A 24,780-nucleotide genomic window follows, 5' to 3' on the forward strand; every position below is an offset into this window, starting at 1 on the left:
TATAAATATTATATACACGCAGTTCTAACATAAAGGGTAACATTCACATAGAAGGAGGAAGTAGAGTATCACACAGTCCCGGTATACCCCTTAAATACCCCTTAAGTAAAGTAATGGCCCCAGCTTTGGTGTATGGGTCAGACAGCTTTTCACATCAATTGAAGTTCTGGTGTGTGTGTTCTTGTCTTCAAGTGATCACTGCCCTAGTTTCATCAACACCAGTATCATGTTCAAGATCCCTTGTGTCTCTCCTAAAAAAGCTCTTAAAGAGGGTTTCCTCTACAGCAACTTAATATATTTCTTACTAGAGTTGAGCAGATTATTTATAATGTCATCTGCGCAGTGCAAGTCTCATCAACTTGCCTAAAGATAAGTCTTAGATCCTGGAGAGTAACAAAATTCATACAACTCCTGTGCACAGCCAGAGAGCCATGACCTAGACTATAGTCCAGGAATGCAAAAAACTGTCTGGTCATCTCTATTTCTCACCCATAGGTGATAAAGGTTTGATTGCTGGTTGTGTAGCTGCTGTTACAGTTGCGATAGTGCGCAGGCTGGACCACTACTGTAGTATACTTACTTTTATGGGAGCAGCAGTGCGCATGCGCAATCACCACCCCCATAGATAGTGAATGTATCAGTGGTCACACTACTCTTCCATTCACACAGGGAACATTGTGTCTCTCAGAAACCCTACATTTATCACTAACCTTGTTGATAGTTAAAACCCTATTAACATTGTGCCATAAGAACGGAACATGTTTTCCCTAGTGCCACTTATTGGCGGTAACTGTTGTATATCGATGTCTGAGCATTGTCTGATTGGTAAGACTTCCTATGATAGGCATCAATCTCTGCAAGGGAAAACATTACCCCTTTACACGTGGTTAGATGTGACAATTGTGTAAATGACTTTGTGTGCTGCAGCAAAAAGCGGTGGAGGTGGCTACTAAATTGTAGAGATGAGTGACTTTGTTCCAACAGTATAATTTTTATTTGTACCATAATTTGCCATGGGTAGAGCTGGATTTGCTTATTGTTTTATACTTCAAGTGGTTACAACAGATAAATAGATTAAGAATATACCGTATGTTTGTCCAACTACTATACTGATTATTAGATTTCCAAGATCTTTTTTCTTATGTATCTGCTTGTTGAGCTGCAGGCTCTGATCCCAGTGGGCGTTTCCTCTGAAGATGCATTTTATCATTTTCCCTTCTCTCAATGCTGTAGCATTATCTTCCCTGCGACAAATTGTACAGTAGCCTTTATGCATTCCAGTAGAAAGCATCCTCTAGCCTTGCCATAGAGCTGCCGGACTCGGTGGCCCCTGTAATTTGCATGGTCTGATGTATCAAGGCCATTGTTATTAGCTGCTTCAGGTTCATATTAATAGCACTTACCATTGACCGGGGCAGATGTAGCAGAACAGAAGTGACTTTTGGCAAGGTTGGCATCTTATAACTGTGCCATACTAGACACCGAGCCCCAATACTCTCTGAACTGCATTATTACTGTTGTCTATGACGATTGCTAAGGTTACTTGATTCTTGATACCCAGTTGCAATAGATATCGCTGAATCACCTGAACTCAATATTTGGAAGGAGAGTCTAAATAACTTTGGCCATATAATATAGTTAATCTTGTATATAGAGACCTGAACCATCACGGAATAACTTTGGTGTCTGACGTCTGTAGGCAAAACATATCCTTGTTGCTGGATCTCATACTAGTAGAAATGGAGTAATAATGCTACAAGTAAAATGTCGTAAATTATATTAAATCCTCTCTAAGATCAAACAATAGATGAATAGGGAAAATTACAGCTAGATCTTTGAAGGGAAATTGTACAAGAAAAATGGTGTCGAGTAGTAGAGTATGTTATAACAGAAGTGCGTAGATTTCCCTCTAATGTCATGCAGAACACTTAGGAACATCTTGCTGGATGATGAATGAGTCATTAGATATAAGCACTAAACCTCTCAGTGATATTGATGAGAAACAAGCAGTAAAATTGCATGAATTTCCTTAATTTACATTTCCTGTTTAAAATGTAAAATCTGAAGAGTTGTGTGAAAGCAGATATGAGATGGTGGCTCATCCTAGGTACAGAGGGGCAGCTAAACAGCACAAATGACTGACTTTGTTTAATCAGTGTGATTTTTCACTTGGCCCATAATTTCGGTACATTGGGTTAAATAGCTATTTTTAAAGATATCTTTTTTTCTTTTGACTTGTCTTTTTATGTAAGAAAACCTATAAAAGAAGAGTTTGACGAAGCTAGGTGCGAAACGCGCGTCGGGTGTGGTTCTTTAATTGTCTGGGGAGTCGTCCTCATGCCCCTGTGCATATGGGTGCCCTTTATTCATGGAGCTATATTTCATAATACCCCTATGCACTGACTTTTCTTTATATACTATGCATGTCATGGTATCCATCTGGAATATTGGGATTATGGTTTAATTCTACTTTTTGATGTTTGACCTCTGTAGTTGCAGGTCTTGAACTTGGTGGATGTTCCCTATAAAGATTATTTTTTGCACTTCTTGCTCTATACACCCTAACTGGGTAACGGGGTCTTATCCCTTCTTTTTTCTCAGACCTGAATGCTTGTAAGACCTTATTCAGATGCCTGGGTTTTTTTTTTGCGTATGAGACAATCGAATCGCTTATTCTGATCACAGTGTAGTCCGGGTATCATGCGATTTTCTCGAACGTGAAGAAATTACAAAAAACCCTAACCCTAAGTCTTCATCTTATCCATTCTGACAGTCCGTGAAAATTGGACTGCACTCTGATACAATCCAAATGCACTTGGATTTTTTTCATGGACCCATTGACTTGAATTGCCGATTTTGATCCGACCCTTGGATCAAAATCAAACATGTCTCTGAACAGTCTGAGGAAAAAAATCAGACATGTGAATGGCCCCGTAGAATATCATAAGTACTAGTGCTAGACATGAAAAGCACGGATAGCACTCCTATGCAAAAAATGGGTGTCTTAAGGAGGCCTAAAGCTGCTGGTTCTTAATTTAGTGGGTGTCCCCTGCAAAGATGCTTTGACGATATTGTTCAAAATAACTTGACATGGCTGAATTTGTTAATTATTTAAATGATCTAGCAATTTGCTGTCTGTGTAAGGATCTAATAGCTCTATTTTGATTGGCTGACTTGCTTCCAAGTTCTTCTCTTTGACGTGTGTGGACATTTGGAGCTGCATGTTCTGAACTTAGTGGGTGTTTTCTGTGAAGATATTTTTTTCTTACTTTCTCCCTTGTCTCAACTCTCTAGCCCAGGCAACTGCATATCCTCTCCTCTTTTGCTTTGCCATGACTGCTTGTGAAGCTGCAGGATTTGACCTTAGTGGGTGTTCCCCAGATAAATGCTCTTTCTCGCTCCCCCCTTTCTCTCAATGCTTTTCACTGAGCAGCTTCGTCCCATGCCATCTCTTAATTTGAAGCTGACAAGACTGTGCCAGCTAGGATTTCTGGCATGTCGGAAGTCTGTTCAGTCAGATATAACCTGCTGTGTAAATGGTGCTGAGGAGGCAATCGGCAAGATGCAGGCGATGTATGTATCCTCGAATCATGGAGAAGCTACTGCAAGAGCCTGATCTTTATATCAGCTGCATATATAAGAAGACAGGACATTTTTAATTAGGACTTTTGGAATCTGTTCCTATGAAAACAGAGCACTGTTATACACATTTGGTACTTTGCATATACATTGTATTTTCTTAATGGGGAAATATATTCTCCATAGATGCACATAGGAAAAATGGTGCATAATACACCAAAACTATAGTAACGCACAATTGGCACAATATTGAGGACAGAAAATCATGTGCAAATGTGAATGAATCTTTATTTAAAAGTTCTATTTCATGTGCAATGGAGTAGTAACAGAAGTCAATGGCCGATGGACATACCCTTCACACTATATGATAGTTAATGGACTACTCCCAACCCCACCTTTAGGCTGTGTGCACAGGAAAGGGGTAGTGAGACGTGGTTGTAAACTGCATTAATTTACAGCGAAATATCACAGTTTTGTGAAAGAAACATGTTTCAAATGTAAAATCCAATCTAAGTCAAGTTCTTGTACTTTAGCTACATGGTTATTGGCCTCATCGCACACTATGGGACATGGGAACCCGACCGTAAAATTCAAGAACTGGGGATTGCCTGCATGGGCGATTTCTCCTATAACGCGAAAGCTTGGTGGTTTGTCATTGTATAATCCATGAAATTTTGTGTTCTTTTTTTACGTGTCGTGTTATAGGGAGCCCTGCTATTCATTTCCTGCCAAACAGGAGTCCCGGGGTTTGCCGCTAATCTGCCAGGTTTCACATAAATGTTTCTTCAACTATCGGGATCACAGAACTTGTTCATTTACCAGAAGCCACATTAGCTGACTGCTGTTTGGTGACCTCTCTCCTAAGGGGGAAACTCGATTATTTTACGTTGAAGAAAGGTCGCTAATTGTTTGGATGTGTTGGCTGGACTTTATTCTCTAATACCAATCAATGGCTTGTAGCCGTGGAGAATGGCAGAGCGGCAGGCAGTTGCCTGTCAAACCATGAACAGCCTGCTGTTTAGCCTTCTGCTCGGCCAGTTGTCTATTTTAACATGGAGGGGGAAGAAAAAGCAGAATGCAAAATTGGGTTTGCCTGCCTGGATTGCATATCTTCTACTTTAACAAAACCTCATTTGTATAATTGGCCATTTTTAAGAAACACTGCACAGACCTCATCTGTTATGGCAGCATTTGTAGAGAAAAGCTTCGTATTAAGAGTGTTAATAGAGATGAGTGAATCTTTTAAGGTCACATTCGCCAGCTTTGTAGAATTTTTTTTTAAAGGGTATATTTTGGACTTTATAAAAAAACAAAAAATGTACCTAAGCACTAACAGGCAGATAATTGCAACTTACAGCACCTTTCTTCGCAGACCGCTCCTGCCTGGAATTTAGAAGCCTCGAAGCGTCACATCTACAGAACAGAGGCTTTTTTTACGATCTGCTCTGTCAATGTTGCAGGACTTCCGACATCATCCTGATTGACTGTGGGATCCCTGCTGCCTAACTGGGGAGCCGGCCGTGAGTCAGAATGACGTCAGAAGTCACGCCCCGTCGCTTCAGCAAAGACAGCTGAATCCCCTGCAGGAGCGGCCTGTGACCACTCTGTGCCGGGGAAGAACAGCGCCGTACACAACAGGCAGGTAAGTTGCAATTACCTGCCTGTTAGTGCTTAGGTACATTTTTTGTTTTTTTATAAAGTCCTGAATATACCTTTTAAATCTGATTCGCACTATATTGATTCACCATGAATTGCAAGTACTGCAAATCCTCCAATTGCCCTCCAAACTTTTGTGTTACACACTAGGTCTCCTAGGACTGCACTGAACACTTTTCATGTTCTTTAACATAGCCATAGTAATGACCAACTGACCTCAACATATATGGCAATAGATAAATGGAAGGTATTTGTTTTCACTGCTATGCTGTCACGCACTATTTGTTATGTTTATTCAGTGTTTCAAAGTTCTCTCTCCTTATTGCTACTGCAAAGCTGTGACATCTTCTTAATTTCCAGATTCATTACAAAGTGGCTGCTGCGTTCTCTGCCTCTGCTTTTATCTTGGCTTTGACAATACCTCCTAATTTGTTGTTGCACACCATGTGTTTTGACAGCCACAAAGCATTAAGGGGAAGCCTGCAAGTGCATAGCTGAGATCATTTAGCATTCTCTGGCTCATGTATTCTTCTGCTTTTTGTAAAATGGCAGTAGACATGTTTTGGGGACAATTTACATGAATAGAATCACAAACTGTTTGAATTTGCCAGGTCCAGCAAATTTTGTTAATATATGAAATGAATTTGATTTGTATCAGATTATGTCTAGAAGTTAACGATTTTCTGAACACTCTGCTTATACTTTAGATTATGTATAAGACACTTAAACAAAAGTGTTAATATCCCATTCTTCAAGCAGCTAATTGGCTGCAGCTGTAAGGTATAAAGCGGCATCGTTTTTTTTTTTTTTTTGGGGGGGGGGTTGGACTTTTTTTGTTTGTTTCATGATTATCTAAAAAGAATGAAAAGTAAAGATCTTATTCAAGGTTATGGGGAAAATGTCACATCCTTATATGTGTGTTACTTTGTTCTAATGTTCTATTATGGGTGGTCATTGCACAATGTAACATAGTAACATAGTTAGCAAGGCCGAAAAAAGACATTTGTCCATCCAGTTCAGCCTATATTCTGTCAGAATAAACCCCCAGATCTACGTCCTTCTAAAGAACCTAATAACTGTAAGATACAATATTGTTACGCTCCATGAAGACATCCAGGCCTCTCTGGAACCCCTCGACTGAGTTCGCCATCACCACCTCCTCAGGCAAGGAATTCCAGATTCTCACTGCCCTAACAGAAAAGAATCCTCTTCTATGTTGGTGGAAAAACCTTCTCTCCACCAGACGCAGAGAATGCCCCCTTGTGACCGTCACATTCCTTGGTATAAACAGATCCTCGGAGAGATATTTGTATTGTCCCCTTATATACTTATATGGTTATTAGATCGCCCCCTCAGTCGTCTTCTTTCTAGACTAAATAATCCTAATTTTGCTACTCTCTCTGGGTATTGCAGTTCCTCCATACCCTTTATTAATATTTTTGCCCTCCTTTGTACTCGCTCTAGTTCCATTATATCCTTCCTGAGCACCGGTGCCCAAAACTGTACACAGTACTCCATGTGCGGTCTAACCAGGGCTTTGTACAGAGGCAGTATAATGCTCTCATCATGTGTATCCAGACCTCTTTTAATGCACCCCATGATCCTGTTTGCCTTGGCAGCTGCTGCCTGGCACTGGCTGCTCCAGGTAAGTTTATCATTAACTAGGATCCCCAAGTCCTTCTCGATGTCAGATTTACCCAGTGGTTTCCCGTAGTGTGTAATGATGATATTGATTCCTTCTTCCCATGTGTATAACCTTACATTTATCATTGTTAAACCGAATCTGCCACCTTTCGGCCCAAGTTTCCAACTTATCCAGATCCATCTGTAGCAGAATACTATCTTCTCTTGTATTGACTGCTTTACATAGTTTTGCATCATCTGCAAATATCGATATTTTACTGTGTAAACCGTCTAGCAGAGCGTTAATAAATATGTTGAAGAGAATAGGTCCCAACACCGACCCCTGCGGTACCGCACTGGTCACAGCGACCCGGTTAGAGAATATCCCATTTATAACCACCCTCTGCTTTCTATCACTAAGTGAACAGGGTCTTATGCAAGCCTTATCTGTGTGCACTTTTGCTACTAGGCAGCCACCCCTCCATTATTTAGGTGAGTGGGTGGTTGTTCTCATCAGTAGCTTGCACCTGTGCTGCTCCAGCCTTTATCAGTGGGGGCCTGCTGCACCCTGCTAGTACATTTGTTATTTGACATTTTACTGAGTCTGCTTTTTATGATGTGTTTTTTTGAGTTTCTCTATGTTAGCTGTTTTGATATTAGCATAGGACTCTCAAGTTAATGAGGACCCTTGACATTAGGTTGCAAGCTTATCCATTTTGGCCAAAATTGTAACCAATACCTCATTTAATGTATTATATGCATTAATTTTTTCATCTTTTTATTGCACTCTTTATCATTTTTTTTTGCAGGGTGCGGCAGGGCCCCTTTATGTTGGCTTGGTTTTTGTGTGGTGCATTTATATACAGTACAGACCAAAAGTTTGGACACACCCTCTCATTTAAAGATATTTCTGTATTTTCATGACTATTAAAATTGTACATTCACACTGAAGGCATCAAAACTATGAATTAACACATGTGGAATTATATACTTAACAAAAAAGTGTGAAACAACTGAAATTATGTCTTATATTCTAGGTTCTTCAAAGTAGCCACCTTTTGCTTTGATGACTGCTTTGCACACTCTTGGCATTCTCTTGATGAGCTTCAAGAGGTAGTCACCGGGAATGGTTTTCAATTCACAGGTGTGCCCTGTCAGGTTTAATAAGCGGGATTTCTTGCCTTATAAATGGGGTTGGGACCATCAGTTGTGTTGTGCAGAAGTCTGATGGATACACAGCTGATAGTTCTACTGAATAGACTGGTAGAATTTGTATTATGGTAAGAAATAAGCAGCTAAGTAAAGAAAACGAGTGGCCATCATTACTTTAAGAAATGAAGGTCAGTCAGTTTGAAAAATTGGGCAAACTTTGAAAGTGTCCCCAAGTGCAGTGGCAAAAACCATCAAGCGCTACAAAGAAACTGGCTCACATGAGGACCGCCCCAGGAAAGGAAGACCAAGAGTCACCTCTGCTTCTGAGGATAAGTTTATCCAAGTCACCAGTCTCAGAAATCGCAGGTTAACAGCAGCTCAGATTAGAGACCAGGTAAATGCCACACAGAGTTCTAGCAGCAGACACATCTCTACAACAACTGTTAAGAGGAGATTTTGTGCAGCAGGCCTTCATGGTAAAATAGGTGCTAGGAAACCAATGCTAAGGACAAGCAACAAGCAGAAGAAACTTGTTTGGGCTAAAGAACACAAGGAATGGACATTAGACCAGTGGAAATCTGTGGTTTGGTCTGATGAGTCCAAATTTTTTATTTTTGGTTCCAACCACCGAGTCTTTGTGTGAAGCAGAAAAGGTGAACGGATGGACTCTACATGCCTGGTTCCCACCGTGAAGCATGGAGGAGGAGGTGTGATGGTGTGGGGGTGCTTTGCTGGTGACACTGTTGGGGATTTATTCAGAATTGAAGGCATACTGAACCAGCATGGCTACCACAGCATCTTGCAGCGGCATGCTATTCCATCCAGTTTGCGTTTAGTTGGACCATCATTTATATTTCAACAGGACAATGACCCCAAACACACCTCCAGACTGTGTAAGGGCTATTTGACCAAGAAGGAGAGTGATGGGGTGCTACGCCAGATGACCTGGCCTCCACACTCACCAGACCTGAACCCAATCGAGATGGTTTGGGGTGAGCTGGACCGCAGAGTGAAGGCAAAAGGGCCAACAAGTGCTAAGCATCTCTGGGAACTCCTTCAAGATTGTTGGAAGACCATTCCCGGTGACTACCTCTTGAAGCTCATCAAGAGAATGCCAAGAGTGTGCAAAGCAGTCATCAAAGCAAAAGGAGGCTACTTTGAAGAACCTAGAATATAAGACATAATTTCAGTTGTTTCACACTTTTTTGTTAAGTATATCATTCCACATGTGTTAATTCATAGTTTTGATGCCTTCAGTGTGAATGTACAATTTTCATAGTAATGAAAATACAGAAAAATCTTTAAATGAGAAGGTGTGTCCAAACTTTTGGTCTGTACTGTATAGTGCTGGTCGGCCCGCCTGTTAATACTATGGGCGTGATCAATAGGTTGTCCAGACACTGTGCATCACACCTATCTGTGTGAACAGGGTCTTATGCAAGCCTTACCTGTGTGCATTTTTGCTACTAGGCAGCCACCCCTCCATTATTTAGGTGAGTGGGTGGTTGTTCTCATCAGTAGCTTGCACCTGTACTGCTTCAGCCTTTATCAGTGGGGGCCTGCTGCACCCTGCTAGTGCATTTCTCATTTGACAAGGGTTTGGTGAGTCTCCTTTTTATGATGTGTTTTTTTGAGTTTCTCTATGTTAGCTGTTTCCTTTTTTGCAGCTTTAATTAGTTTTTTAATAAAGTATTTTTCTCCCTATAGTTTTTTAGAGCTTCAATTGTGCCATCCTGCTTTAGTACCGTAGTTTAAATGCTTTCTTTTTACTGTTAATTGCCCCTCTTACTTCTTTGTTTAGCTACATTGGGTTTTTTCTATGTCTTGTCCTTTTATTTCCCCAAGGTATAAACCGCTTACAGTGCCTATTTAGGATGTTCTTAAACATTTCCCATTTGTTATCTGTATTGTTATTTCTGAGGACCTTGTCCCAGTCAACCAGATTAAGGGTATGTGCACACGTCAGTTTTTTTCCCGTTTTTTTCGCGGTTTTTTTTAGCATTTTGCAAGCGAAATTAGCTTGCAGAATGCTAAAGTTTTCCAAGCGATCTGTAGCATCGCTTGGAAAACTGACTGACAGGTTGGTCACACTTGTCAAGCATAGTGTTTGACAAGTGTGACCAACTTTTTACTATAGATGCTGCCTATGCAGCATCAATAGTAAAAGATAGAATGTTTAAAAATAATAAAAAAAATAAAAAAAATGGTTATACTCACCTGCAGACAGCCGATCTCCTCAGCGGCGTCCGTTCCTATAGATGGTGTGTGTGTGCAGGACCTTCGATGACGTCGCGGTCACGTGAGCGGTCACATGAGCGGTCATGCGACCAATCACAAGACCGCAGCATCATCGCAGGTCCTTCACCACCACACCATCTATAGAAACGGAAGCGGCAGCATGCACCTGAGAGGCGGGAAGACTGCGGGGGCCATCGAAGGTGAGTATATGACTATTTTTTATTTTAATTCTTTTTTTTTACAAATTATATGGTGCCCAGTCCGTGGAGGAGAGTCTCCTCTCCTCCACCCTGGGTACCAACCGCACATAATCTGCTTACTTCCTGCATGGTGTGCACAGCCCCGTGTGGGAAGAAAGCAGATCAATGCACTCCTAGGTGTGCGGAATCCCCGCAATTCCGCAAATTTAATGAACATGTAGCTTTTTTTCCGCGATGTGATTTTTTCATTCATGACATAAATAGGCTTACCACTAAGGAGGGCAGAGGGGGGAAGTCCCACCGGAAAAAGAGCGCTCTTTTTCCGGTGGGACTTCCCCCCTCTGCCCTCCTTAGTGGTAAGCCTATTTATGTCATCCATTGCGCTACTATGTATTATCTGTCATTATGGTTGTAGCCTTCTCTTGGCCACCGCACTACTCTGGATACAGTTAGGCTTGCTAAATCTCACTTTTCACATGGGTTTTTTTGTCCCCCCTCTGTGGACATTTATGTATTATACATGGGGGCAATGGGGTGGTAGTTTCCCCTTCTGTGCTTGACTAGGAACGCCTATTATTGGAATGTATTACTGTTTTTTGTTTTAATATTTGTATTAATAAAGATATTGGTTTATATATAACAGTATTATATGCTCCTTTTTCTCCTGCCTATATATGTATTCTATGGAGCTTATCTAATTTGTCTGGGGGCACTCTATGTGTGTGTGCTTTGGTCCAGACTATCGTTATGACTCTGGGATCTCTGTTAAAATTCATACAGAGGTAAATGTTGATGTGTCACATGGAGGTATATAGAGATGTTTCTTCATAAATTTATGCACAACCTAGAAGAAAAAATATATGAGGTACCATTGCATGCCATATTGCCAAAGATGCTTTGGCAAAATTTGTAATGGGGTCGCCACCTATCATTTCCCATATGTAATAATGGTGTTTTAATATTAGACAAACGAGCCTGTTTACACCTCAGGCACCAGAACCCAAGTTTATGGCTATCACTATGATCGCTAAACTGTGCTTGCTAAATGTTTGAAACTGTCTTACAAGGATATGGTACATGAAAATGTTTCTAATATCTGCGCTCTCTTTGAAGACCATGTTTCTTTACTGTCCCATTTCTTGTCCTCTGAATGTGAATCTGGGTGCCAGGACTCAGTCTGTTGAGAGATCATCCTGGCACTATGGTCAACAAACCAGGTAGACCGAGAGAGCTTTATAGCACCTGGGAACTTTGCCACTTTCTCAAGGGGTCTTTTTCTGGACAATACAGAGCTAGCAGCTATAAAACCAGCAAGTAGAGACCCTCCTTTGGACAAATTCTGTACACCTTACATTGCCATGTGCATAAGACTTAAAGATGCTAGTGAACCTTTATCCATTGTGAATCATGTGCATTGCCTAAACCAAACTAAAGTGATCCAAAGTTGTCCCAATAGCTTCTTACTCTATGCAATTCAATATTTTATGACCTTACCAAGCTAAAATACCTTCTATTTTGGCCTAAATAATATCCAGAACTTCCAAAACCCACCATCGATAATGGTTAGATGTCCACCATGGACTACAATGCTCTAATGAAGTCACTAGCTGTTGGGTAAATTCATTACATAATGGGAAAGTCGATTACATTCAGTCATTTCTATTGTAAATCCATCTCCATCTTCTACACCCTTCACTATAGTGAGACTCCACTGAGCGCTGGTACTTCAGGAACACTCTCAGTTCCTCCTCAGTCATCTGTGAGGTTTAATAGACCTCTCCAGGCTCTTTACGGATACAATATCTTTGCTTGTTGACAGGACGTCTGCTGCGCCACATTGCAATACAGACAATTGAAGTGACTCCCGCACACTCACACACTGACAGATATTTTTGAGACAATAATTCTTCAAAGTGTCTGGGTTTGTGTCACCATCTTGTCCGTCATCGTGTATATTTTTCAGATCTGTCCTTCTCTCATACGGGTTATGTCAGTTGTAAGGAATCGAACAAAGTCTCCCTGACAGGTCTCCATTTCTTATTTACACAAAGATCCCTGTTCTTCAGTTGTCTCCTTCTGATATCGTCTTGAAGAGAGAAAACAGCATGGCATGTTTTGTTCTACTGTACATCACTTTTTCAGAGCACAAGCAGTATCTGTCAGCTCAACGAGAAGGAGACAGTCGGCAGTTCTGGCACCGATGATTTTAGTTTCAGATATTCGAAAATCTTTTAAGATATTGAGATAAGAAAAACTTTTGTCTTTTCAAGGTTAAGCAAGAATAAGATACAAGAAGTTACTGGGCAAGAAGAAATGGTGGCTCAATGGATAATATTTGGGTCGTGGGTGCAAATAAAACCAAGGATAGCATGTGCATTGGGTGTGTATCTTCTCCCACATTCCAAAATCCTGCTGAGAGGTGTGTTGGCCAACTTTCCCAGAACGTCATAGAGGATGCTCAAACAGGAAACTGGATTCTCAGAAAGTTCCAATCTGTCTAGGGCAGTGTAACTTTTACGTGCATGGCATTGGGATATTTTCTTCATTAGAATAGGCCTTTATTTCTGGATATATATACAGTATATATATATATATATATATATATATATATATATATATATATATATATATATATATATATATATATATATATATGGAGTATGTAGCATGGTCTGTAAAGTTATGGTTATAGATTTGTGCATATAGCTGGATGACAATATATATACATACACAAATAACACATACTTCTTCCGTACTTGGCTCTGCTATCTTAGTGCTCCCCTAATGATGGGGTTATATACATAGCTAGATGTTTAATCAATATATATTTCATACAGAGTGACAGCCCCTTCCAGGTACAAGGCTGCTTCCTGACCTAACTTATTAACCCTATGCTTTCATATATTTGAATGCATTATTTAATGGGTATTCCTAAATATTGTAGAATCTTTATAACTTATTCATTAAACCTATGTCTCCTATGGTTTATTACTGACGGGAACAAAGATATGCAAAGGCTCATACATAACCTTCAGTAGGAGCATAACCTTAATACACCACACACCCCTCTTAGATCAAACATTTGTGATGAAAAAAATAAATGAGTCCATAAGATGGTGGACCTATAAGCAGATGCCATTAGTAGCATAATCCCTCTCCTAGGTCTATGCAGGGCCTGTAAAACTTTTGTTATAATATATAGGTAGAGGCACAGAAACTCTTTTAGGAGAAATCAACCAAATACTTGAAAACACGGGTAAATTCATACGAAACAACCATACGTCAGCCGATCATTAAGTCCCCTGGGTGTGACTGATTCCATTTTAAGGCTGCCGTCACACTAGCAGTATGTGGTCAGTATTTTACATCAGTATGTGTAAGCCAAAACCAGGAGTGGGTGATAAATACAGAAGTGGTGCATATGTTTCTATTATACTTTTCCTCTGACTGTTCCAGTCCTGGTTTTGGCTTATACATACTGAGGTAAAATACTGACCAAATACTGCGAGTGTGACGGCAGCCTAAAGATCCTCTGGGTCTCTTTCTGCCAAATGAGTCTGTCCCAATCACCTTGTCTCTCACTCTCCTTAATTACCTCCAATACACAGAAAGAGAGGACCTCACCATTGTCTTGATGTTCCTTCCATATATGATGGGCCACAGGTGTATCCCTCTCAGGCTGCCGTCACACTAGTAGTATTTGGTCAGTATTTTACCTCAGTATTTGTAGCCAAAACCAGGAGTGGAACAAATAGAGGAAAAGTATAATAGAAACATATGCACCACTTCTGCATTTATCACCCACTCCTGGTTTTGGCTTACAAATACTGAGGTAAAATACTGACCAAATCCTGCTAGTGTGACGGCAGCCTCATTTCTAACATCACCAAGGTGTTCACTTATTCTTTTCCTCAGTTCTATCCTTGTCTTGCCCATGTAGTTCTTAGGGCATGAACATGTGGCCATATATACCACTCCCATCGTTTTGCAATTTGCAAAATCTCTTGTAAAGAATTTCCTGCCATTAGAGGCACTCTCAAAGCTCTTCCCCGGTGAAACCCATTTACAAAATGAACAGTTACCGCATCTAATCTTGCCAAAAACTCTCCTATCCAGCCATGTACCTTCCTGTTTTGGTCTTTTATAGTGACTATGTACTAATCGGTCTTTAAGAGACCGACCCTTGCGAAAGGTGACTGCTGGTTTTTTCGGGACCAGCTCAGATAGAGACTCATCCGCCTGTAAGATACTCCAATGTTTATTAAGGATTCTGAAAATCTGATCTGTCTGATTATCAGATGTACCAATGATCCTCACCATATTCGGATCCTCGTTTCTAGTTTTTGGTCGCAGAAGAGTCTGTCCATCGTTTCCAAGTGGTTTGTTTTTCACAATCTTTGTGGTTTTTGATTTTTAAGTATACTAAATAAAGAATCTTTTAAGGAATTAGTCTTTTTTGATGAGCTTCTTCTAAATTGTGCAGCTTCATGTCCCGAGGATTGCACAGCCCTATATTGCCGCAGTAGACAAACCTAGAAATCACCAGCCATACAATCTCAGGCTTACAAGTCCCATGCCACCAACAAATAAGGATCTGCGCTTCCACTCCGGCGCTGCCAGGTGTTGTATGTATGGAGTTATGGGCCCTCAGGGTACAATTCATCCCCACATGAGGCATCTGATGGAGCACGCGGTGGTTCTTTTCTCTTTTTGGATTTATGCAGAAAAGAACAGAACGAAGCCAGAGGCAAACGGAGGTAGAGGACAGGTATACTGTGCAAAGCCTGTTATGAGGGCATACGACCTGAAAGGAGAAACCACACGGTGACCTTGGGAACCGTTCACGTTTGGTTGTTGAAGGAATATTCCACGCAGCCATCTATTACAGATCAGTAAAATGCGAACCTGTGCGAGTATGAATACAGGTAATGCAGTAGATGCCACATGCAGTCCTATGTAACACCACAAATAACTGCAGATAACACAGTGATGCCTCTCCAAGTATAGATGATGTAATAGATGTTGCCTGCAGTCCTGTGTAGCACCACAAGTAACACAACGGTAACTCAATGTAGTAAATATTACTAGTCCTATTACGCCATTGATAACACAGTGATAACTCTCTGAATATAAAACCTTCAATGACACAGTGATGACTATCTGAACACAGATATGTAGTAGATATTCCCTGCAGTCCCATGTAACAGCCAGATAACAGTGATAACTCCCCGAACAGAGATAATGTAGTAGATGTTCCCTGCAGTCCTATGTAACAGCACAGATAACAGTGATGACTCTCTGAATACAGATATGTAGATGTTCCCTGCAGTCCTATGTAACTGAACAACTAACAGTGATGACTCTGAATACAGATATGTAGATGTTTCCTGCAGTCCTATGTAACTGCACAAATAACAATGATAACTCCCCGAACAGAGATAATGTAGTAGATGTTCCCTGCAGTCCTATGTAACTGCACAGATAACAGTGATGACTCTCTGAATACAGATATGTAGATGTTCCCTGCAGTGCTATGTAACTGCACAAATAACAGTGATGACTCCCTGAACAGAGATAATGTAGTAGATTTTCCCTGCAGTCCTATGTAACACCACTGATAACAGTGATAACACCCTGTATACAGATAATGTAGTATGTTTCCTGCAGTCCTATGTAACACCACTATTAAAACAGTGATGACCCTGAATACAGATGATGTAGCAGATGTTTCCTGCAGTCCTATGTAACAGCCAGATTAGTGATAACTTCCCGAAAAGAGATAATGTAGTAGATGCTCCCTGCAGTCCTATGTAACAGCACAGATACCAGTAATAACTTCCTAAACACAGATAATGTAGTAGATGTTCCTTGCAGTCCTATGTAACACCACAGATAACAGTGATAACTCCCTGAACAGAGATAATGTAGTAGATGCTCCCTGCAGCCCATGTAACAGCACAGATACCAGTGATAACTTCCTAAACACAGATAATATAGTAGATGTTCCCTGCAGTCCTATGTAACACCACAGATAACAGTGATGACTCTTTGAATACAGATATGTAGATGTTCCCTGCAGTCCTATGTAACTGCACAAATAACAGTGATAACTCCCTGAACAGAGATAATGTTGTAGACGTTCCCTGCAGTCCTATGTAACACCACTGATAACAGTGATAACACCCTGTATACAGATAATGTTGAATTTGTTTCCTGCAGTCCTATGTAACGCCACTATAAGGCCGGTTTCACACGTCAGTGGCTCCGGTACGTGAGGTGACAGTTTCCTCACGTACCGGAGACACTGACACACGTAGACCCATAAAAATCAATGCATCTGTTCAGATGTCATTGATTTTTTGCGGACCGTGTCTCCGTGTGCCAAACACGGAGACATGTCAGTGTTCGTGGGAGCGCACGTATTACACGGACCCATTAAAGTCAATGGGTCCGTGTAAAACACTGACCTCACACAGACGTTCTCCGTCTGGGGTCCGTGTGCGTGCAGGAGACAGCGCTACAGTAAGCGCTGTCCCCCCCACATGGTGCTGAAGCCGCGATTCATATGTTCCCTGCAGCAGTGTTTGCTGCAGAGAAAATATGAATAATAGTGTTTAAAATAAAGATCTATGTGTCCGCCGCCCTCCCACCCCCTGTGCGCCCCCCCGCTGGTCAGAAAATACTCACCCGCTCCCACGTTGGCTGCCGCTGCTTCCTCTCTGCCCCCATCTTCTCCTGTATGCGGTCACGTGGGGCCGATCATTTACAATCATGAATAGTCGGCTCCGCCCCTATGGGAGGTGGAGCCACATATTCATGACTGTAAATGATCGGCCCCACGTGACCGCATACACTAGAAGCCGCGGCCAGAGCAGGAAGCAGCGAGGGAGGCGGGTAAGTATTTTCTGAACAGCGGGGGGGCGCACAGGGGGTGGGGGGGCGGCGGACACATAGATCTTTCTTTTAAACACTATTCTTCATATTTTCTCTGCAGCAAACGCTGCTGCAGGGAACATATGAATCCGCGATGCAGGGTACCACGCGCGTGGGTACCACACGCTCCGTGTGGTACCCACTCGCCATTCGGGCAGCACACGTGTGCCGCACGTATGGCCTACGTGAGTTCCCAGGCACACGGACACGGATAACTCCGGTACCGATTTATTCCGGTACCGGAATTATCTGGACGTGTGGGACAGCCCTAACACAAAGATGGCCCTGAATACAGATGATGTAGCAGATGTTTCCTGCAGTCCTATGTAACACCACTATAACACAGTGATGACTCTGAATACAGAAGATGTAGCAGATATTTCCTGCAGTCCTATGTAAAGTGTTTTCCGTTCTATACCCAGCTGTTCTCTATGGCACATATTTATCCTGACAGCTGACATGTATTAATTCAGTGTCCCGGCTTCTTCTTCTCCATCATGGACTGTGGCCCGCGGCTGACACAACTCTCACCAGTTATATATGACGGACATATTGCCGTAGCTCTCGGCGCGGTGATTCACAGCGACTCAGGATCATCTCGCCATAACACGACCGCATAAACGTCTGATTTATCACCTACGGGTTCTGTATCATTTGTGGGAAATTATTTGGAGGGACCTAGCGCTGTCAGTAGAAGCGATGCTGCCGGGCACCATTGGATCCCCCACTCTCATTTTTTTCCATTTGGGATACTTTATGGGAATGAAACCAATGCGTGAACTCATAATAATTCCACAACTAACGAGTGCCTGTAATCGGCAATGGTGCAGTCACTGCTCCTCTCATTCACCCTTTTAATAATGGCTTAGTTGCTTAGTCGAGCACTAATAATGCAATTTACTATTCATGTGATCAAGAATAATTTATCTAATTACTGAATATGCGGTAGTTACTGAGACAGGAGAGAGATGCATGTCCATCCAGTCCAATCTTAATACATCATTCAGTGGTGAATAATATATAACCCGGATGCCATTTGTCAGTACATAAGCTCACTGCCCTTATCAGAATCTGTCTTGAATGTTCCATTAAAGGGTTATTCCCATCTCCAAGTTCCTATCCCAATATATAGTAGGTGTAACAACAATAATAATAATATAATCTTAGCAAATACCTCCAATTAGAAATGTAGCTTTTCTAATTAGCTATTTCGCTTGGCCCAAGTGCAGGGCATTGTAGTAACTTAGGTATCCATGGTTACGACCACTAACAACTAACTAACTAACTAACTAATGCAACTACACAACCAATAAGATATAAGTATATAACATATATCACCCCATGTAACTAATACCACCTCAAAAAAAGGGGGTGAAACAACAGAAATCCAAAACCAATATGGTAAAATATAAATTTTATTATAATGATATTAAAATACACATTAAAAAAGGGGAAAAGAAAACCAACAGAATAATACAAATAACCCCTAGTGCAATAATTGGAGTGGGTTTATAGACAAAAAAATAGACATAATAGTGCAAAAAATATATCCCATATCACATAGCTAACATCTGTTTTGCAAGCCTGCATTCAGAAAATCAAAGAAGCAAAGGGGAATGGGATAGAGCAGATATCCTATAATATTAAACAGTCCATACCCAATAGTATCCTGCTAGCTCCAACGCACGTTTCGCCTGCACATGGCTTTTTCAAGGAGTCAACCTCCCGTCTGTAATGATAATGGCATGAGGCATTTTTTGTAACTGTTTCTAATTTTTAAAATGAAAAAAAAAAAAAAAAAAAGGCTATATATGTATGTGTGTGTGTGTGTGTGTGTGTATATATATATATATATATATATATATATATATATATATATAATTATTTTTTTTGTGTGTGTGGCTGAAATACAAATGAAATGTGTCACATTTAATTATTATTATGTAATTATATATTATATTGTTATATATTATATTGTTATTATAATTGTAGCCATGAACGGCAATGTAAGCATAATAAATTGAACAATGAACAATGGTGAAGTGGCATGTTTTAAAAAATATACAAGTGAGAGAAGAAGCGGGAGCTGTGGGAAAGCCCAGAGCAGTTTTTGTCATCTCCTATGCAGCAGTCACGATTAATTTGTATTCACTCTGCATAGGCAGCAACTAAGATAACAAATTCCTCTTCAACATACTGGGAACTTTCTGATATTGGTTGCTGCCTATGAAGAGCATGCAGCAGATCTCATCTTGACTGCTGTGCTCCGCATAGGAACCTGCTGTGCAGCAGCACCAACTGTGATGTCAGAGCTGACACTGGCCACTCCACTCGATGAGCTTGCTTGCCAACAGACTGGTGCTCACTATGCCCCTGCTACTCATCCATATATGAGGCAGCTGTGTGGCTCCAATACAGTGACTATGTAAAGCAAGGGCACAAATGTTAATGCTTCTGGCATAATTACTGATTGCAAGCTACTACTGTCAATCATATTTGCTGTCATCTCGGTTAAGTAAGTCAACACTAATGCCGTCCCCCTCCCATGCCTCCCTCGTAGTCAGTCGCAGTGAGAGAAAACCAACCATAACATTCTTTTTTACTGTTTCTTTACGGAGGTTTGTTTGAAGGTTCCCTACTGAATGAAAAAATAGAAAGCATGCTTACGTAATTTGCCCCAGCCCTGCCAGTCTGAATGTCTCCACTGGTCACTGGTTTGGATGTCATCACTTTCAGTCTGACGGTCACCTAGCTCTGCAGCTAATCAGTGGCCACAGCCGTAAAGTCACTGGGGGCTGTTACTTTGTTATTTGCAGTCTGGTTGGTACAAATGAAAATTGTAAGAGTGGCGCAGTGCTGGAGCAGAGGACACATTATGACTGCCTTCCTTCCTTGTTCCTTACCTCTTTTCCTTCCTTCCTTATTTCCATCCTCCCAACCTCTCTCCATTTCTTCCTTCCTTATTTCCTCTCTCACCCATCTCTTCCTCCCTACTAACCTCCTTATCGCTCTGACTCCTTTTCCTACTTTGCTCCCTCTTTACTTCCCTCCCTACCTTCCTTCCTTTTTCCTCTCTCCATACTACACTCCTTTCCTTCTTTCTTCCCTCCCTACCTCTATTCCTTCCATCTGTCCTCCCTACTTTTCTCCCTTCCTTCCTTCTCCCCCACCACTCTCCCTTCCTTCCTTCTTCCCACTCAACTTATCTCCCTTTCTTATTTCCTTGCCCCCTCCCTTCCTCATCCCTCCTATCTCCCTACTACCCTCCTTACCAATGTAATTTCCTTTCTCCATTCCTTCTGTCTTTACTACCTCACCTCCCTGCCTTCTTGCTTCCCTACTTCCCTCATTTCCTTATTCCATCCCTACCTCTCTTAATTCCTTCTTTCCTCCCTCTCTTCCTTCCTACTTCTCTCCTTACCTCAGTCCCTTCCTTCTTCTCTACCTCTCTACCCTCCTTCTTTCCTCCCTACCTTTCTCCCTTATTTACTGCCCCTCCTTTTCTCACCCTTCCTATCTCCCTACTATACTCCTTACCATTTTCCTTTTCCTTCCCGTTTCCTTTCCTTCTCTTCCCTTCCAAACTGCATGGTAGCATTTCATTGATTAATTTTAAAATGTATTGGAGAACCAATTGTAAACGTTTGGGGTTTACAGTAATTTCCAATTCCTTCGTCGGTTAGCTGCCTGTGTTGTGCCCTTGAATAAAACTGTAAGCTCATTCAGTATTGCATTCAAGTGAATGACCCTCACAACCAGTGCGCAGCTGTTTCTGTTGCACTATGATCCCATCAATTACATGATCAGTGGTGTTGCGGTGGTTCCCTTAAAATGATCAGTGGTGTTGCGCTGGTTCCCTTAAAATGTTAGGAACTTGAGTTTTCATAGACACTATAACAAAATTATTGATTAGATTTATGGTTTCTTTGAGGATGTAGTGAAGCTCCATTTTTTAATATTGTGGTCATCATTGTGTTTTTAGGTGTCACACTCTAGATCTCCAGTGTCCGTGACCTAGAGCTTGTCCTACTCTAGAGCTGTGGTCCTCAACCTTTCTGACCTTGAGAGCCACATTCAGCTCAAAGAAAGGGTCGTGAGGCACATTCAGCTCCAAAAAAGGGTTGCAAGCCACATCCAGGTCCTGCCCCCTCACAGTAGTGGCATCCAAGGCCCTCATTACAGGTGTAACGATAACCAAACATTTTCCACAGAGATCACCCTGAAGCAGTACACCGAGATCCAAGAGTTCCAACAATATCCCCATTCGGTATTCTCCCTTCAAGCACTCCCAACACACTGTCGTGTCCAGCTTCAAGCACCTCCTCTAACAGGGAGTATCATCCTGTCTCCAGCGTACCATACTTAAATTGTCTCTAAACCCCTAAGGCGAATATATGTTCATCTAGATCTGCAGGGCTACTCTCAAAATTCACCATTATGAGATTTGCTCTTCATACCTGTTTGCTAGACCTGGAGCTAATAAACCAAGCTGGCAGACAAACATAAGCCACACATCATGGGCTCGCAAGCCACATGTGGCTCCCGAGCTACAGGTTGGGAACCCCTGCTCTAGAGCAATCTAATTTGTCAAACTATAGAATCCAGATCTTCAGTCTTTAGATTCTGTCTATGGAGCTAACACGTTGCCTCTTTTTTCTTAACAGGAAGATGGGTGTGCTAATGTCCAAGAGACAGACAGTGGAGCAGGTGCAGAAGGTCAGCATTGCCGTCTCCGCATTCAAGGATGGACTGAAGGACAGACCGCCCAGTAAGAGGAAATCTGAGGGTTGTATCAGGAAAGGGAGTAAAGCAGATGTGCTGGACCAAGTGTTGGAAGAGGAGAAGGATGAGACTGAATCTAACCCAGATTCTCCTTGTCAGTCTCAACCCCGGCAGGAGAATCCAGCAAACCGGGCAGCCTGGGAAAGACTAAGAGATGGGAAAGGAGTTGAACCTGATGAGTTTGATAACTCCAAACGTTTCACTCCTCCAGCTTTTATCAGACCAACTCGTGCTCTGAATGATGATGAGCTCCCAGAGATAACCCTGGACCAGAGAGAAGAGGTGAGAAACATTAATATAACTGGAGTGAAATCAAATCTTTGCATTTGGAGAAAACTACATTTCTACAGTAGAGATTACATTTACCTTAGATAATCTCTGTGTGGATTGTCATATTCTTTCCATTACGTTGAGTATATTTTAATTGGTGGATTTATTTGGTCTTCCACAGCAAGAAACCATGCTTGATACCAGTGCATGGGTCATGACAGTGGTATAGCAAAGCTTTTACCCTAAGGCTATGATAAAGTGCTCTCACCTACTGGATAGTGAACAGAGCTAGGGCCATATGACAAAAATTGCTCCAAGCAAGAGAACCTCTCTGGTCTTTTTACAATGCAGAAACGTGTGACTGATGCTGAAAAACTGAGTTTGCAATTTTTTTTTACAACTTTGATTTTTTTGCTTAAAGGCCACTTTCCCCCCCTCAGTATTTGGTCAGTATTTTTGTAGAAGGGAAGTGCCCCAAAATGTATATCTTTACATAGAGATGTGTTTAGTGATGTAATTCTCCCACATGTGTTCCCAGAAGCCCCCTCCTCCAACTTGCTGTAAAACAATGCTGCCATGTGCTGGAAAAGCAAGTTTCATTTAGGACTGAGGGGTTATATCTTAGGCTACGTTCACATTTGCGTTGTGCGCCGCAGCGTCGGCGCCGCAGCGCACAACGCAAACAAAAACGCAGCAAAACGCATGCACAACGCTGCGTTTTGCGCCGCATGCGTCCTTTTTTTAATTGATTTTGGACGCAGCAAAAATGCAACTTGCTGCGTCCTCTGCGCCCAGACGCGGGCGCCGCAGCGACGCATGCGGCGCAAAACGCAAGTGCGACGCATGTCCATGCGCCCCCATGTTAAATATAGGGGCGCATGACGCATGCGGCGACGCTGCGGCGCCCGACGCTGCGGCACACACCGCAAATGTGAACGTAGCCTTAGTGGACGATATACTGTGACATCAACCCCACACACTTGGGGCTGGACACACCTCTTTTAGCTGGTGGTCACATAAAAGGGACAAGATCATGTGGCTCTCTTTTGCTTTGCTTGCTGAGACGATCATGGACGTACATGGTGGTTGAGTATACTCTGTAACCCCTTACCTAATAGGCCTTAGGGATAGTAAGCTATAGATGGGTGGGCTGATATTGAGAGTGTAAACCTACAAAAAACCTGCTGAGTTGCAAGATCAGGAACCAAGTATAGACAAAAGTTCACAACCAAGCAGAAGAGGTAACCAAAACACGTAATTTTATTAGGATAACCTATACATAATGTAGTACTGCATACGGACAAAATAGGTAAAGGCGAGGACGTGCAACTAGTGCCACCAGCAAGACCAGGTGTTAATAAATGGCTGGAGGCAGACACAACACATTCAGGCAGCCAAGCTCCACACCTACGCTGGGACATGCCCAAAAATGAGACCCATGGCACACAGTGATGTAGCTAAATAACTGGGACCTCCAAGTAGAAAGAATAATAAAAGTTAAAATAACTCACAAGTACATGGAGTGGACCCCTTAACCATGGTGTGAAATCACACATGTAGTATAAGATGAAAAATCACTGCGCCAGGTCAAAGGCAGGGCATAAAGATGTGACAAAAACCGGTACCTCCACGTCTAAGGGAAAATGTATGCATGCTGAAGATGGTAGGAGACATTACCTTGAGACATGGTAGTAACCGGGCACCAGCGTGGTGTGGGCAGGAAGAAACCTCGACGTACGTTTCGCCTTAGCAGGCTTCGTCATTGAGGAGTTTAGGGCCTGCGATGACGTCGCGGCCTGTGATTGGTCGCGTGAGTGGTCACATGAGCGGTACGCAACCAATCACAAGCCGCGATGTCATCGAAGGTCTTAAACTGCTCATTCTTAGGAACGGAGGCTGCCGGTTACAATCGGTAAAGTCCAGAGGCCCCCGAACGGGTGAGTATATCCATATTTTTTATTTTAATTCTTTATTTTTTACATGAATATGGATCCCAGGGCCTGAAGGAGAGTTTCCTCTCCTTCAGACCCTGGGAACCATCCAGGATACCTTCCGATACTTGAGCCCCATTGACTTGTATTGGTATCGGGTATCGGTATCGGCGATATCCGATATTTTTCGGGTATCGGCCGATACTATCCGATACCGATACTTTCAAGTATCGGAAGGTATCGCTCAACACTAGTAACGATAAGGTTATTATTTTTGGAGGAAAACCCGTCCTTTAACAATGGCGAGCTACAGACCCACTGTTTAGATTTTGTTTTTCCTGTTTTGCTGTGTGAATTTCTAGTCATCGTCTGTGAACTGATCAGGTCGGAGGGACGTGGACAGATTACATTGATAC

At 42.0% G+C, this 24,780-nt stretch overlaps 1 protein-coding gene across 1 annotated transcript in view; it reads left to right on the top strand.

Annotated features, from left to right (window-relative positions):
• The window catches only part of PHF24 (PHD finger protein 24), a 166,985-nt gene that overhangs the window by 77,657 nt on the left and 64,548 nt on the right, over nt 1-24,780 (top strand). The window contains exon 2 of the mRNA XM_077284935.1: nt 22,046-22,445. Coding sequence (XP_077141050.1) covers nt 22,050-22,445 — 396 coding nt within the window. The 5' untranslated portion in view covers nt 22,046-22,049. The remainder of the gene's footprint in view (nt 1-22,045; nt 22,446-24,780) is intronic.

This window comes from Ranitomeya variabilis, chromosome 1 (assembly GCF_051348905.1).
Source record: "Ranitomeya variabilis isolate aRanVar5 chromosome 1, aRanVar5.hap1, whole genome shotgun sequence".
Lineage (NCBI taxonomy): Eukaryota > Metazoa > Chordata > Amphibia > Anura > Dendrobatidae > Ranitomeya > Ranitomeya variabilis.